Raw genomic sequence first — 14,372 nt, forward strand, 5'->3', positions numbered from 1 at the left:
AACAAATTAGCCACACCCTTGGGGACTTTAAATAGCTAAACTTTGGATGAATTTCAGCAGTGTAAAAGTGGGAGAGACTGCAAGCTATGGGTTGCCTGCCCCTTTCTCTCTATCTATGGGTTGCCTGTCCCTTTCTCTCTATCCCACAACACCATTTGCCATGTAACTTTGAAGAGATGCTTCCAAAAAGACCAATAGGTTTGTAGAGGCTAGAGTTTTGGGATTTTTTCCCTTCCCTGACTCAAGTCTTGATTTACTAAAAGAATCCATATGGTAGGGTATGACTGAATTAAGCCTACTGAGCAAAACAACTAAAACATTTATTTTATTATTAAATGCAATGGGAAGTATGGCTCATTATTTAGTGGTTTTTTGTTATTTTAAATTTTTCTGCTAGGTTATTTCCATTTTTAATGTTTTTTCTATATAAAGATAATTTTTAATTATGCCCTGAGTTGATATTTTTATAATACAGTGCTATGTGAGGAGGGGGACTTGTGGATAACTGATTATACCAAATTCAACTGTCTGAGAAATCTCCTTTCCAAACTAGTGATCAAAAGAATTACCTAGGGGCTTAGAACTTTTTTTTTTTCCCTGTAAGCTTCCTGACTTTACAGGAAGAAAAGCCAGATGGAGCTGGAACCCTTATGTTAGATGAAAACATTCATAAATTAATCTCATTATCTTTAAGCAGACGTCACTCTTCAGGGATTTGGGAGTTTTCTTCATTCCTTGAAGTGCAAGAAAGGAAGGGAATGGAGGCAATGCAACAGAGTGCTGGGGCTTGAAGTCAGGCAGACTTGAGTGCAAATCCAACCTTAGACTCATTCTAGATGTGTGACTCCAGGCAAGTCACTTAAATCTCTATTTGTCTCACTTTCCTCATCTGTAAAATAATAGCACCTGTCCCATAGAGGGGAAATGATAATTATAAAGTGCTTAGCATAGTGCTTAAAACAAAGTAAGTGTTATACAAATGTTAGCTATTATTACTATTATTGTTCTTGTTATTACATTAAATTCAAATACCATAACCTGCTCCGTCATTCAACACTGGATGGGCACTGACTTTATTTCCAGTTCTTCTCTATGATAAAAAGTATTGCTAAAATAGTGCTTTATTTATGAGTCTTCTCCCTTTTTCCTTGATATCTTTGCTATACCTAGAGCTTGCACTGTCCCTCCCTGCATCGTCCCAAGTCATGGATCCATGGTCCTGCAATTGCATAATTGGTAGCTCTTGAACCTATGCAGAATTCTGAAAATGCAAAAGACTATAACTACCATAGACAAGAAAAGCTATTGTTTCTGGCATCTAGCTAAGTGCCTTAAATGTGTCAAAGGATGGGGATAAGTCTAGTTGCTACTAGTGATAGAAACCCACTTTTCTTCTTTTAAATAGAATGGTTTATACCATAAGCATTTTTCCTACTCTAATGGGACTTTTTTACATGCTCAGTTTACCACTGCCACCCATAAATGGTGTGAATGAAGGCACCCATGCTGGGAGGCTGCAGGAACCTGCTTCTGAGGAGAAGATATCTCGTGTTGCCTTCCCATCTAAGTTGGAGCAGCCTTTTTCCATTGGCAGAATAGCCAGAACTATTTGTGTTTTCAAAAATAACAGACTGGGATAGTCTCACTTCTTTTTTTCTGGCAGGGTCCAGAGGGTGAAAATCTCTGAATAGCACTGGTACCATAAATTAATCTGGGCCGAGAAGGGAAGGGAAGCCTTTTCCCTTTCTTCCTTTTAGACTCTGGCTGAGAGAATTGGATTTGGATTTTTAAAGAAAAATATTATTATATTGTCCTTTTTGTTCTAGGCATTGGTAGTATGAGCTGGGAGTATGAGCTACAAAGATCTCTGAGGCAGGATCCCAGACTAGATACTGCTAAAAGCCCATCAGGGAATCCCTGAGAAGTGGAAGATGCTAGGATGCAATCCTGAGGGAATTTGGACCTTGAACTTGGTCAAACTATGAATTAATCTGGTAATCTCATCTCTTCTCTCTAGAGACTGAGGTGGTAAAATGAGGATTACATCTCACAGGTGTCAGAAGGGGTGTTTGTATATTTATTCTTGCTATACCTTTAAAGTAAGAACTCTTTGTAAAAGCTAATGTGACAGTGTGGTTAAATTGAATTGGGATTTAGGGGAGCCCTAAAATTGGAAGCACCCAGTTGGTGGAGGTCAAGGTTAATAGTAGAGAGACCAGAAAGCCCCAAATGCGAATCAGGCAGGAGGGGCCAGGGAAATCTCTGTTATATTATAGTTGTGTGTTATGGGTATGTTCTTCCATGAAAGTTGACCATTTGCTTTAAAAGAAAAATATACTCTGAGAATAATAACAACAAAAAACCTAGCACTAATATTGTTGGAACAAAGAATAGTAACTTTGTGGATATTGTTCTAAACTGCTTTCCAGAATGTAGAGATTACTGTATGTATAGGTCAGCTCCAATGTATCTGTCCTCCTTTTTCTTCAATAATTGTCATTTTCTTTCCCCTCCCTCATTTTTGCAAATTTGTTGAGTGTGAGAAAGGACCTTGGGGTTGTTTTAATTTGCATTTCTCTTATAATTACTAATTTGAAACAGTTTTAACATGATTGTTGATAGGTTGCCTTTCTTCTTTGGGAAATTGCCTTTTTACCTCCTATAACTATTTCTCTGTTGGAGAATAATGTGGAAAATCCTTAATTGAATGTAATCAAAACTGTCTGTTTTATATTTTGTAATCCTATTTCTTATTTCATCAAAATGCACCCTCTACCCATAGATGTGAAAAGTATTTCCTTTTCCTATCATATCATTTGCTTATGATATGCCCTTTTACATCTAGGCTATGTATTTATTTGGAACTTATTGGGGGTATATTGTGTTACATGATTGTCTCAATTTAATTGCTTGCAGACTACTTCCAAGACTTCTCTTCAGTTTTTGTTGTTGTTGTTGAATAGTGAGTCTATAGCTTGTTATTTGGAATTTATCTCTTTGAATGTATTTTTCTATTTCTATTTATACTTGAAGTTTGGTCTTGTTTTTTGATAGTTGGCTTTTAAATTATTTTTTGTTTACAATTCATTAACTTGTTTTTGTATTTTTTATTGATGAAAGCAAAATTTCCCTTGAAGACAACTTTGGCTACATTGTAAAAGTATGTAGTTCTAGTATGTTGTCTCATTGCTATTGTTTTCTTTAATGAAATTACTCATTACTTCTATGAGTTGCTCGATTCAACAATATGTCCTTTAGTAGTAAAGTATTTGTTTCCTATAAGTTCTTTATGGATTATATATTTTTTTGTATTTTAATGTGAGTTATTTGAGAACAGAGATCATTTACATTTTTTAAAAATTTCTTTGGCTCCTCAGTGTTTACACAGTGCCTAGTTCAGAGTGCTTAATAAATCTGTATTAATAAGCTGTAATAAGTATGCTTAATTGTTCTGTTTTTTCTGTATTTGATTATGAAGATTTTATGACAGTCAAATTTTTGTAAAAGTATCATATACAGTTGAGAAAAAAATATATGATCCTTTCTTTTCCTATTTCGTAATTTCCAGAGAATGAGTAATAGCTACTTTAAAAGATATTCTATTCAGGTCCTTAATTTATTTTTTTTTATCTTTTCCTCATATTTGTATAGCTTTAAAAGGGATGCAGAGAATCCCACTATTATAGTTTTTCCATCTATTCCTCTCTGTACATTGATTATTTCTTCCTGTAACTATTAGATGCTACATCATTTGGTATATTTATATTAAATATTGATGTTATTTCATTATCTAGAAGGTCTTTAAATATAATGTACTTTCTCTACTTATTTTTAAACCATGTCTATTTTTACTGTTACCTTATATGAGATCATGATTGCTGTCCCTAGTTTTCTGAACTTACTTGAGGAATAATTTCTGTTACACCTACTGTTTTAAATCTGTATGGATCTCTATGTGTCAATGTGTTTCTTATAAACAATATAATTTTGAATTCTACTTTCTAATTCATTTTGCTCTTCTACTCAATTATCTGGTTGAAACAATTCCAATTATATTTAGGGTTATGATGGTTGGATGTGTATCTCCCTTCACCATAACTTCTTATACCTTTACCTCTTTTCTTTACTCTTACAAAGAAGGATAGAGAAAAAGAAGGAATTTGGTGAGCATTGATAATCTATAATTGAAATGCTCTTATTTCTAAACATATGCCTCTCTTCCCTTTACCAAGGTGAGACTGTAGGTTCTGGCTGTTACTCCTTCTTTTGCAACATTTAATCCCTCTTCTAATTAAAACTTCCAGAAGTGAATTTTGCTTATTCTTTCCCCAAATCTGTTCTCCACATCCTTGTTCCTCTCTATACCTGTGTAAAATGTACTGTGTAAAATGTGTAAAATGTAATGTACTTCTTCACCGAATCATTTTTGTGTGTATGTGTTTATGTATATCTATTTAGCCTTTCATTGTCCAGTTCAGATTAGCGTTTTAGGAGATACTCACTGTGCCCATCCCTTCCTACAAGTTGTATATTGTTTTAATGCACCAACATTCATGCATAGCAATAATTCACTTTTTCCTTTTTAATGTATTTCATTATCCTTCTACTTTTTCCATTCATAAATTCAAAAGGATAATCTAAAACTGCACCCAGATCTCATATGTTATTTAAAAAATAATGATCAGAATTTTTTTATTTGTCATGTTATGGGAGACTTGACATGTTTAGATTTTCTTTTTGAATCCTGTTCTTCAAGATCAGTGGTTTTTGCTTCTATTTATGTTTAACATTAGAATCTTTTGTTTCTCTTCCATAGTGTCTTTTACTTCAATATATAGATATTCATAATCTATTGTTCTTTCTTTCACTTCTTTGGGAAGACTAACCACCATAGATTCAAATTTTTTATTCTGCTATTTCTGCTGTGTAGGAGACTAGTTCTGTTAATTGTTCCTTTCTGAATTCTATTGTAAAGACGATTACTTTTTTTTTTTAAACCCATACCTTCCATCTTGGAGTCAATACTGTGTATTGGTTCCAAGGTAGAAGAGTGGTAAGGGCTAGGCAACGGGGGGTCAAGTGACTTGCCCAAGGTAACACAGCTGGGAAGTGACTGAGTTCAAATTTGAACCCAGGACCTCCCGTCTCTAGGCTTGACTCTCAATCCACTGAGCCACCCAGCTGCCCCCAAGATGATTACTTTTTGGGACAGGTAGGTGGCTTAATAGATAGACAGCCAGGTCTGGAGAGTACAGGTCCTAGGTTCAAATCTAGCCTTAGATACTTCCTAGCTGTGTGACCCTAAGCAAGCCACTTGACTCCAAATGCCTAGCCCTCACTGCTCTGCTGCCATGGAACAGATATTTTGTATGGATTCCCAGATAGAAAGTAAGGATTTTAAAAAAATACTCTTTTAATCATTCTTGAACCCCACTATGGTTCTGTGTCTCTAAGAATCTACTGGATTCTGTGTTTTATCAAGTACAGGTTCAATCTCCTTTTTCTAATATTTATATATAAATGTGTAAAAAATGGAAGTTTTGGTGCTTATCTTTCTAATTTTAGTATCTTCTCTATTTACCTGCTGGTGCTCTAAGTTTTATGCTGATTTCTACTCCTTTTTTGTTCTTTTCCCTTAGATAGTTAGAAAGACTACAACATTGTCTCAGCTTCCTCCAATGTTGGGGAAATTTACTTTTTACTGTCCTTGATCCTTGCTTCCAAATAGTTCTTTGGAGGGCAGGATTAGCTCTATTTGGATTCCAGTTTTCTTTCTGACTCAAGTGTAGCCATGCATAATATCCTCTTCTTCCCCCTCACTCTGCTCTTTAGTTTTTTGGCTGGACTGATTCATTGTCATTTTTTAAAAAGTTGGGAACAGTATGATGAATGTTCTTGGTTTTGACACCTTGGACTTCCCTAACATAAGGGGCCATTCCAGGCATGGGGTATCCTAGTTAGAGCTTCCTACTTCTCTTCAATTAATAAGTGAGGCAGAATGAAAGTTCATTACTTGTTGAACACGAATGATGATGTGGTGATGGGGTATACCAGCAGAATACATGTGGCAGCAGGAAACCTGAATAGACCCAAAGTCCATGTCCAAGAACTATTGATATCTCCTACTGTAACATGGAAACTAGTGGTTGAGGGGAGTTGAGTAAGCACTTATGGAGTAACTTTCTCTAATTCTCAAAATATATAGGGCCATTTCATTGTTGAACTTCTTGCTTTCTTTTCTTCTTTATTTAGCTGTAACTATTCTAAATGTGGAGCATAAATCCTTAATTTTTTTTTTCTTTTTGCATGTGAGGACTAGGAAAAAAAGTCTAATTCTCAGAGGTCTGTAATCCTTTATTATTTGTCTTTTGAAATATATCTTTTTTTTTTCTTTTAAAACAGTTCCCGCCAAGTCTTTTTTTGATTCTGATTGTAGCTCCTTGGTTTTTGCAAGAGTTCTTGAGCTATCTTTTCTGGTTATTTGTAAGTATATTATATGATATTAAGTATATTACATTACAAAACATTGTATTGTATTACATTACATTATGTTGTGCTACATTACATTGTTACATTGTTATATTGTATTGTATTGTATTATGTTATATTATACTACATATGTGTGTATCTTGTTAACTCTGGTTTTTCCTTGATATTCCTTGATATCTTTAGTATAGAGTTTCTTTCAGAAGATGGTGATAAATTAATTCTATATTCATTTTGCTTTCTGGTTCTAACAGATCTGGCTAGTTTTATTGCATGATTTGGAATATAAGACCCAAGATTTTTAGTTGATTATAGTTTTTAGGGAGACTGAGGAGTCTTTAGTTTTCTCTCCTAGATGTTTCCTAAATCAGTTACTTTTGCTAGTATATTCTATGCATTTTCTTCAATTTGCTGATTTTGTTCTATTTTGGGTTTTTTTCTCCCTGAAACCACTCAGTTCTTTTTGTTTCCTTCTAATTTTCAGGTAGTCTCCCACTTGGGTAATTTTCCCTATTTTCTGTTCTAATTTTTGCCCAGAATTTTCATTTCACTTACAATTTCACTTTTAAGTTTTTCAGTTAATTTCTTCTAGCCAATTGTAGTCTTTCTGGTCAAGTATTCTTTTCCTGAGACCCATCTTGTTCATGTTAAAGAGTTTCTTCTTCCATGTTTCTCTTGAACCATAGTATTTTTTAAAATGTATGTGTTCTTCCATTTACTGATCTAGGTCTGATTTCTGATTTTTTTCAGGATGACATTTTAAGCCATTATATGAACAGGAAACACCAGCAAATATACTTCTTTGTGACATTTCTCTGCTTTGGAATTCTAATGTCATATTTTTTTTAAAAAATGCATTGGGCAGTTAATTGCATCCTGTCTTGAAATCTTTCTTCTATCATATTTCAGAAGTTAAAAAACTTTATGTGGTTATGTATGAGACTTTTTCATATTTTTGTTGTCTTATGTTGAACTGGGTTTTAATTTTTCTGGAGGGCGAGAATTGTGTCTTCTATTTCTTTGTCATTATCCTGACCTATTAATGTCTTGAACATAGAAGGCACTCAAATATTGAATGAATAAACAATTGTTGAATATTTTTTTTTATCCACAAACAGGTCTCTTTCTACTATAATATGTCCTCCAATCACCTGCCAAAGTCATTTGCCTGAAGTACAGTCTGACCATGTCACAGCTCTTCCCTACCTTCCTTTCTCTGCCATAAATCCAAGTTACCAGTAATTCCAGGATCAAATATAAAACCATCTGGTTTTTAATGCTCTTTACAACCTGGTCCCTTATCATCTTTCTAGTCTTCTTATACTTTCTTCTTCTCTATATACTCTTTAATCTAGTGATGGTGGCCTTCTTGTTGTTTCTTTCATATTATATTACATCTATCAATGCTATACTTTTTAATTGTCTGTCCTTCTTGCCTAAGATGCTCTCTCTCCTCAAACCCACCTCTTAATTTATTCATTTTTTAAAGATGAAGCTCAAATCTCACCTTCTGCAGGAGGTCTTTCCCTGTCTCTCCCCAGTCCATTTTCTCCTACTTTTCTTTCCCCACTTTCTCTCTGGAATTGCCTCTCATTTACACTATATATGATGTACCTTATTGCTTACATGTTTCTTCTCTCATTAGAATAATTGAGGACAAAACTAAATTTTTTGCCTTTCTTGTGTCCCCATAGCTCTTGGCTCATATGAGTGTTGATGGTTAACTGATAACCCTTCAATGGATAAATGCTATTATAGTTTACTCTTCTTTTGATTTTATTTTAGAAGGAAAAAAAGAGGAGAAGGAAGAGGAAGAATAATCTTACAATTGAAAGAAACTTTCGAGGGCCACTTTCCTCCTCTCCCCTCCCCACACACCTACATCATCCCTGAGAAGCCAGTGCTTAAATTTTTTCTTTCTCATAAGACAAACCTTTCTATTTTTACTGTATCCTATTGAAATTATCATCTAATGTTAATACATAACTTATGAATTTCTTTCTCAGAAAATAATCTAATCTTGAATGAGTTTGACAATAGAAAATTGCAAATACCTGAGCCAGGATATTATTCCATGACACCAAGCTGAAGAGCTTCCTTTGGGGGACTTGAACAGCAAGCTCAAGGGCATTAATAAGTAGTTCATCCTCAATACGGCTGCCAACCACAAAACTGATGCTGCCCTTCCAATCAGCCTGTTTGCCAAGTGAAAAGGAATATTTTGTTATAACCATCTCAAGAGGTTTTCCATCTAATATGGAAAGAGGCGGATGGGGAGAGTATTGGGAAAAGCCCTAAGTTGAGATTTAGAGGACATGAAATCAAATTCCAGTTCTGCTGTTTATAAGTGGGATAGAATCACAGCAGGATGGATAGAGTACTTGACTTGAAAGTTGGGAAGACCTGAGTTCAAATTCATCCTGAACATTTTGCTGACCTGAAAATCCTTCCTCTTTCTGGGTCTTAGTTTTCTTATCTGTAAAATGGGTCTTAATTTTATCATTTGTAAAATCTTTACTATCTTTGAATATGGAAGTTCAGTGCTGTAGGAAGAAGATTATATTTGGAGCTATAGAGTCAGAAGTACCTCAAGAATGGAAGGAACTTCAGAGTTTATAAAACCAGTGAAAAAAAGAACATTGAGTGGTATCATCCAGCCTCTGCTCAAAGGTCTCCATTAATAACGATGTGAATAAGCTCCTGAATCAATCATCTCGTGTGGAAGGCTTTCATTATTAGAGTGTTTTTCCTGAAATCAAACTTACATATTTTTTTTGCTACTTCTAGAAAAGAGATATCAAACTCTTAACTCACAAAACTTCCAAAGATGGTTTGAACCAGATTAAAATGTAACTGGAGGGTTTTGATCATTGAGAGAGAGCACTGACCAATTAATGTGTTGGTTATTGCTAACCTGATCAATAAATTGATTTCCTTACCTCCCCAAGTAATTGTGAATATTGAAATGTTTAACAAAATTGAAAAAATATATAATTCAATGAAGATAATATTAATTTGTGGTTTTCTAAATCATATATAGGCCATAGAGATTTGGGTCTGATACTACCATTTTAGGACAAATCAATGATTTCTTGCAAAAGACAAACCTTCAAATACTCGAAGACTGCTATCTGCCCCCGCTGAGTCCTCTCTTTTCTAGGCTAAACATTCCAGTTTCTTCCAACCAGTCCTCAAAGAACATAATCTTGAGACCCTTTTCATTCAGTTTGATCTCTTGTGAGTATTTTCAATATTAATAAAGCCTCATGTTAGGTTTCATTTTACAACCACCACCACCACCACCACCATCAAAACAACAGCAAACTTACCAAGGGATTCATTTTATGGAGTAACGCCACATGTTAAGAAGAATATTAAAGTGAGAAGAGAGGTTCAGCATCATAAAATGGGGAGACATTTCATGAAGCGTGTCTTCCATAGTCATGGAAAATATCTTGTGCAAAGTTCTAGTGGAAAAGGGATACCCTATGACTTTTTGTTAATAATGATTAATAGCAATAACAACAATAACAAGAGCAGAAATAGTAATATTTATAGAGAACCTTATGGTTTACAAAAAAGCTTTAGAAATATTAACCAAGGTCTCACAACTATTCTGGGAGCTAGGTGCTATTATTATACCTCTTTTTATCCGTAAGGAAATTGAGGCAGATGGAAGAAATTCCCACAGTCACCCAAGTGTCTATGGCTTTATTTGAACTCAAGTCTTCCTAACTTCAGGACCAGTATTCTATCTACTAATTAGGAGAGGATACGGACCTCATAGAGCTGAAGGGATTTTAATATTAGGACAGCTGAGATGTTAAGCCTTGAAAGATACAGAGTCATGATAGAAAGGTATCAGGAGAAAGCTTATTAGAGAAAGGCAATAAACTACCAAATTACATTAATCTCCCAGTTCCTCAGTGCCTACATCTAGCCTTGGGCTGATAACTATAATCCTCCAATAAGCCAGTAACATATCAATTATAGTCTAGTGTGCCCTGATTAATGAGAAAATAGATTTAGAACCCGAGACGCTCGGCGTAAACCTTGGTTTTGCTACTAATTATCTATTTGACCTTGACCAAATGATTCTGAGTCTCATTTTTCTATGAGGGGGCAGTATTAGAGGTCTTGTAAGTGGGCTCTATCTACAATTCACAGGGCTGACCCTGAAGTCTACTGTAAATTATTCTGATTCAAAACAGCCACAAGAGGGCAGAAGGAGGCCAAACATCTCAGCTCTCCCAACTAATAGAGAATGCCTCCTAATAAAGATTGAATTTGGACACTTTAAACAGTTTTCTGGAATTATGTTCTAGAACTATATATTATTAGCAAATAACTTTTTAAAAAATATTACAAACACAAACTGGGCTAAAATTTTCATTTCAGTATGTTAAATACTTTAACCATAGACAACTCTTGAAACCACAGAACCCAAATTGACAGCTGACATTTATGGAGTACCTTCAGGTTTGCTAAATGCTCCACATCCATTATTTTATTTGAATATCACACATCAGCCCTGTGAAGGGAATTCTGTTATTGTAATTCCCATTTTATAAATTAGGAAATAGATTTAGTTAGTTTAGATGGCTTGCCCAATGTAAGTTATAAAGTGTTAGAGGCAGGATATGAACCTGTTTCTCTTGATTTCTTCCACTGCTCTTTCCAGTATACCATGCTGCCTTCTATTCCTTCTTAATAAAATATAATTATCTAATTTACCACTCTCAAAAAGTTTTCCTAGAATCTATGTTATGTGAGCTCTAATACTTGTTTGACTTGGAAAATAACCCTCCAACCATGTATTTTAAGAAATTGTTATGATCATTATCCTATTTATTATTTTCCCCTTCTTTCCCCTTTCCTTTCTAATTATTCTTGATTTAGATTAAATAAAAAAAACATGAGGGTTAAAAAAGCATTGAACACAAGCTAAGTTTGAACCCTGACTTTGCCACTTACTGCCTGTGTCTCCTTGGAAAAGCCATTTAACTTCTTTGAGCTTCAGTTCTCTCATTGGTAAAATGAAAGGGTTAGACTAGATGATCTCTCAGGTCCCATTTTCCTCTAAATCTATGATTCATTGAAACCTTACTGAGAGTTCTATTCTATGTACTGTAGGAAAGAACACACATAATCAAGTGGCATGATTTCTGCCCTCAATGGGGTTACAGTTGAACAAGGGAAACACGAAAATGTTTTAAGCCACCCACAGGTTCTAAGATACTAGAATAGGAATGTTATATTTCCTATGGCAACCTCTTGATGAACTAGTTGTACTTGTTCTCCCTAAATAGTTCATGTGTTAAAGTCACCATTTAAGAATGGGAAGGTGTAGAGCCAAGGAATCCTGGGAGATTTAGACACAATTAGAGAAATCACAACAATATAAAAGGGGTGGTTTTTCTCCTCCAATGCCAAGATTTCCTCCTTCATGTTGGAGAAATTTAGGTTGAGCTTACAGAAGACTGAGTTCTCAGCGTGTACTGAGTTCATGGAAAGTATTGCTCTTTTTGGTGTGATGACCTCTGGTTAGGTCCAAAGGGAACATGAAAGAAGTGAGAGACTCCAGAAGTCAATGAGAAGGCAGAAAGCAAGATGGTATGTGGTTGGGCACCAAGTTATGAATTCTCAGGTGGGTATGCAGTGACAGTCACTGGGAGAAGATGCTAGAAATGGAATGTGACTTCAAAGCCTCCAGAGACAGCCTGGGGAAACTGGATGGAATTCAGGTTATGAATGCCATTGTGATAAGAACTGGAGTAAGTGATCCTTCCTACAATGAGATGGAAGAGAGGAGAGACAAAATTTCCTTTTCATATTTCCCAGCCCTGGGTGAATGGGCACCAAACCCTTCTTTGGGAGTGTTCTTTTCCCTGTGAAGACAGTGCACAATGCACAATGAAGGAGGTGAGGGGGAAAGTTAGAAATTTCACACTAACATGAGTAATTGTGATATGACATAGTCAATAGGTCACTAGTTATGGAATCAGGTTGTCCCCAGACACAACCACTCTATGTCTCAGTTTCCTCATCTGAAAATCAAGGCATTAAACTAAATGACTTTCAGGTCCATTATAACCCTGAATCTATGATCCCTGATTGGTTTTAATGACATGCTTTTCACTTTCAATTTTACTTTGCTAATGTACTCTAATCCGTACATAGGTGAATACTTCCTTTGGGTCAGAGAAGTTGTGATAGTCATTAAGATCCTATGGCATGACAGTGATCATGATCTAAACAAATTAAAATTTTTATGGGATTAAACAATATATTTGGATCAAACAAGAACCCAAAGAGGCATTAATAGGAAAGTCTGGAATACAATGGGACCATGGAGAGCTTGTCTGTGTACATGAAAAGAGATTAAACAAGGACTCAAGATTTGCAGCTGCTGGGTCCTGTTTGCAAATGGCCAGTTATTTGAGCTGGTAGCACAGAGGATAGAATGCCATCTGATGGCTTACCCATGTGAAGTGCCCCAAATAGTAACTCAGATATTCTTCTCTTTGATCCAATGGATAAAATAAGTGCTCTTATGAGAGAAGGACACATGCACTATCATCTTTACAAAAGAAAATCTAAATGCTATCTCATTAACTCTAGGACACTATCCCTTAACCTTGATGAATCTCAATTTCCTCATCTGTAAATTGGTGGGCTAGACTTAATGATCTCTCATTTCCTTTCCAGTTCTAAAATTGCATGATTCTAATAGACTATCAACCCATTTCAGCAAGTACCATTTTAAATATACAAGAAGGATTAATCTGTTGAATATAAACTTCATGCCATGAGTAAGCCTGTACAAAGGCCTTCTCTGGCTCCTATTCAGGGAATGACTTCTTTAAAGGACAAACTTGGGTATAGGTGGGGAGAAAAGATTTGGCCTGAGAATTGTCTCACTGTCAAGTAGAAAGGATTCTTCAAATCCCCTTAAGGCTCTCTTTTTCATCTAGCCTCCTAATCATTTAAATAAAACCTCCTTGGGCTCCTGAATCCCTACCCCCTGCTACTCCCAACCTCTACTACAAAATAACAACAACTAGTGGACAGACAACAATAGCAATAATTACAGCAATACTACTATCATACAGATTGTCTATATTTACATTGGTAAACCATGCCAAAAACAAGCTCCAGTCTAGCAAGAGGTTCAGGGGAAGGAAGCATGCATATTTGTTTATGCACTTTCTTCCTTCCTCAACTACTTTAAAACAACAATTTTCATTTCATTCACTATTGAAAATTTGTTTCATAGATATAAGGTACTACAGTCTATGCACAGAATTTTTGGCAATGATATAATTGGAAAATTTCCATTTTAAAATTCACCTCTATGCCTACAAATTTTTATCTCTCTTGATATCATCTTCTTTCTTCTATACTTGATTCATAATCTGTTTATGGAAAGAAGGGATGGAGAGAGGAAGAGAGAGACAAAATTTTCTTTCATGTCACAGTGATGGAGGCAATTTGGTTTAGTGGACCAACTCATAGCCTTTGATAAGAAGAACTAAGTTCAAGCTTCAGTTCTGTCCCTTTCTAAGTGAGACATTGGATAAGGATACTTACCTTTATGAGCCTCAATTTACCCATCTATAAAATAGGAAGAGGTCTGAAACGAGGACCAGATGGAATAGTGTAATAAAATATCTCCTAACCATAAAGTATTTTATAAAGGTGAGTTCTTTTTATCATGAAGGATAAGTGGTGATTGAATGATATCCACACACACACAACCTATACATATCTTTGCAAGCTCTCACCAACAGTGTCAAATTTTAATGAGAATTACTACTTTATTCCCTACAAAGAATGGAATTTTGGTAATGAGAGGAAAAGGGATTGATTCAACTGTCAAAAGGCAA

General features: G+C 35.2%; 1 protein-coding gene across 3 annotated transcripts in view; it reads right to left on the reverse strand.

Moving 5' to 3' along the window:
- The window catches only part of SPAG17 (sperm associated antigen 17), a 285,233-nt gene that overhangs the window by 238,446 nt on the left and 32,415 nt on the right, over positions 1-14,372 (reverse strand). For all 3 annotated transcript variants that reach the window (XM_056819265.1, XM_007485278.3, XM_007485281.3), the window contains exon 2: positions 8,541-8,681. In XM_056819265.1, the coding sequence (XP_056675243.1) occupies positions 8,541-8,681 (141 nt within the window). The remainder of the gene's footprint in view (positions 1-8,540; positions 8,682-14,372) is intronic.

This window comes from Monodelphis domestica, chromosome 2, assembly GCF_027887165.1.
Source record: "Monodelphis domestica isolate mMonDom1 chromosome 2, mMonDom1.pri, whole genome shotgun sequence".
Lineage (NCBI taxonomy): Eukaryota > Metazoa > Chordata > Mammalia > Didelphimorphia > Didelphidae > Monodelphis > Monodelphis domestica.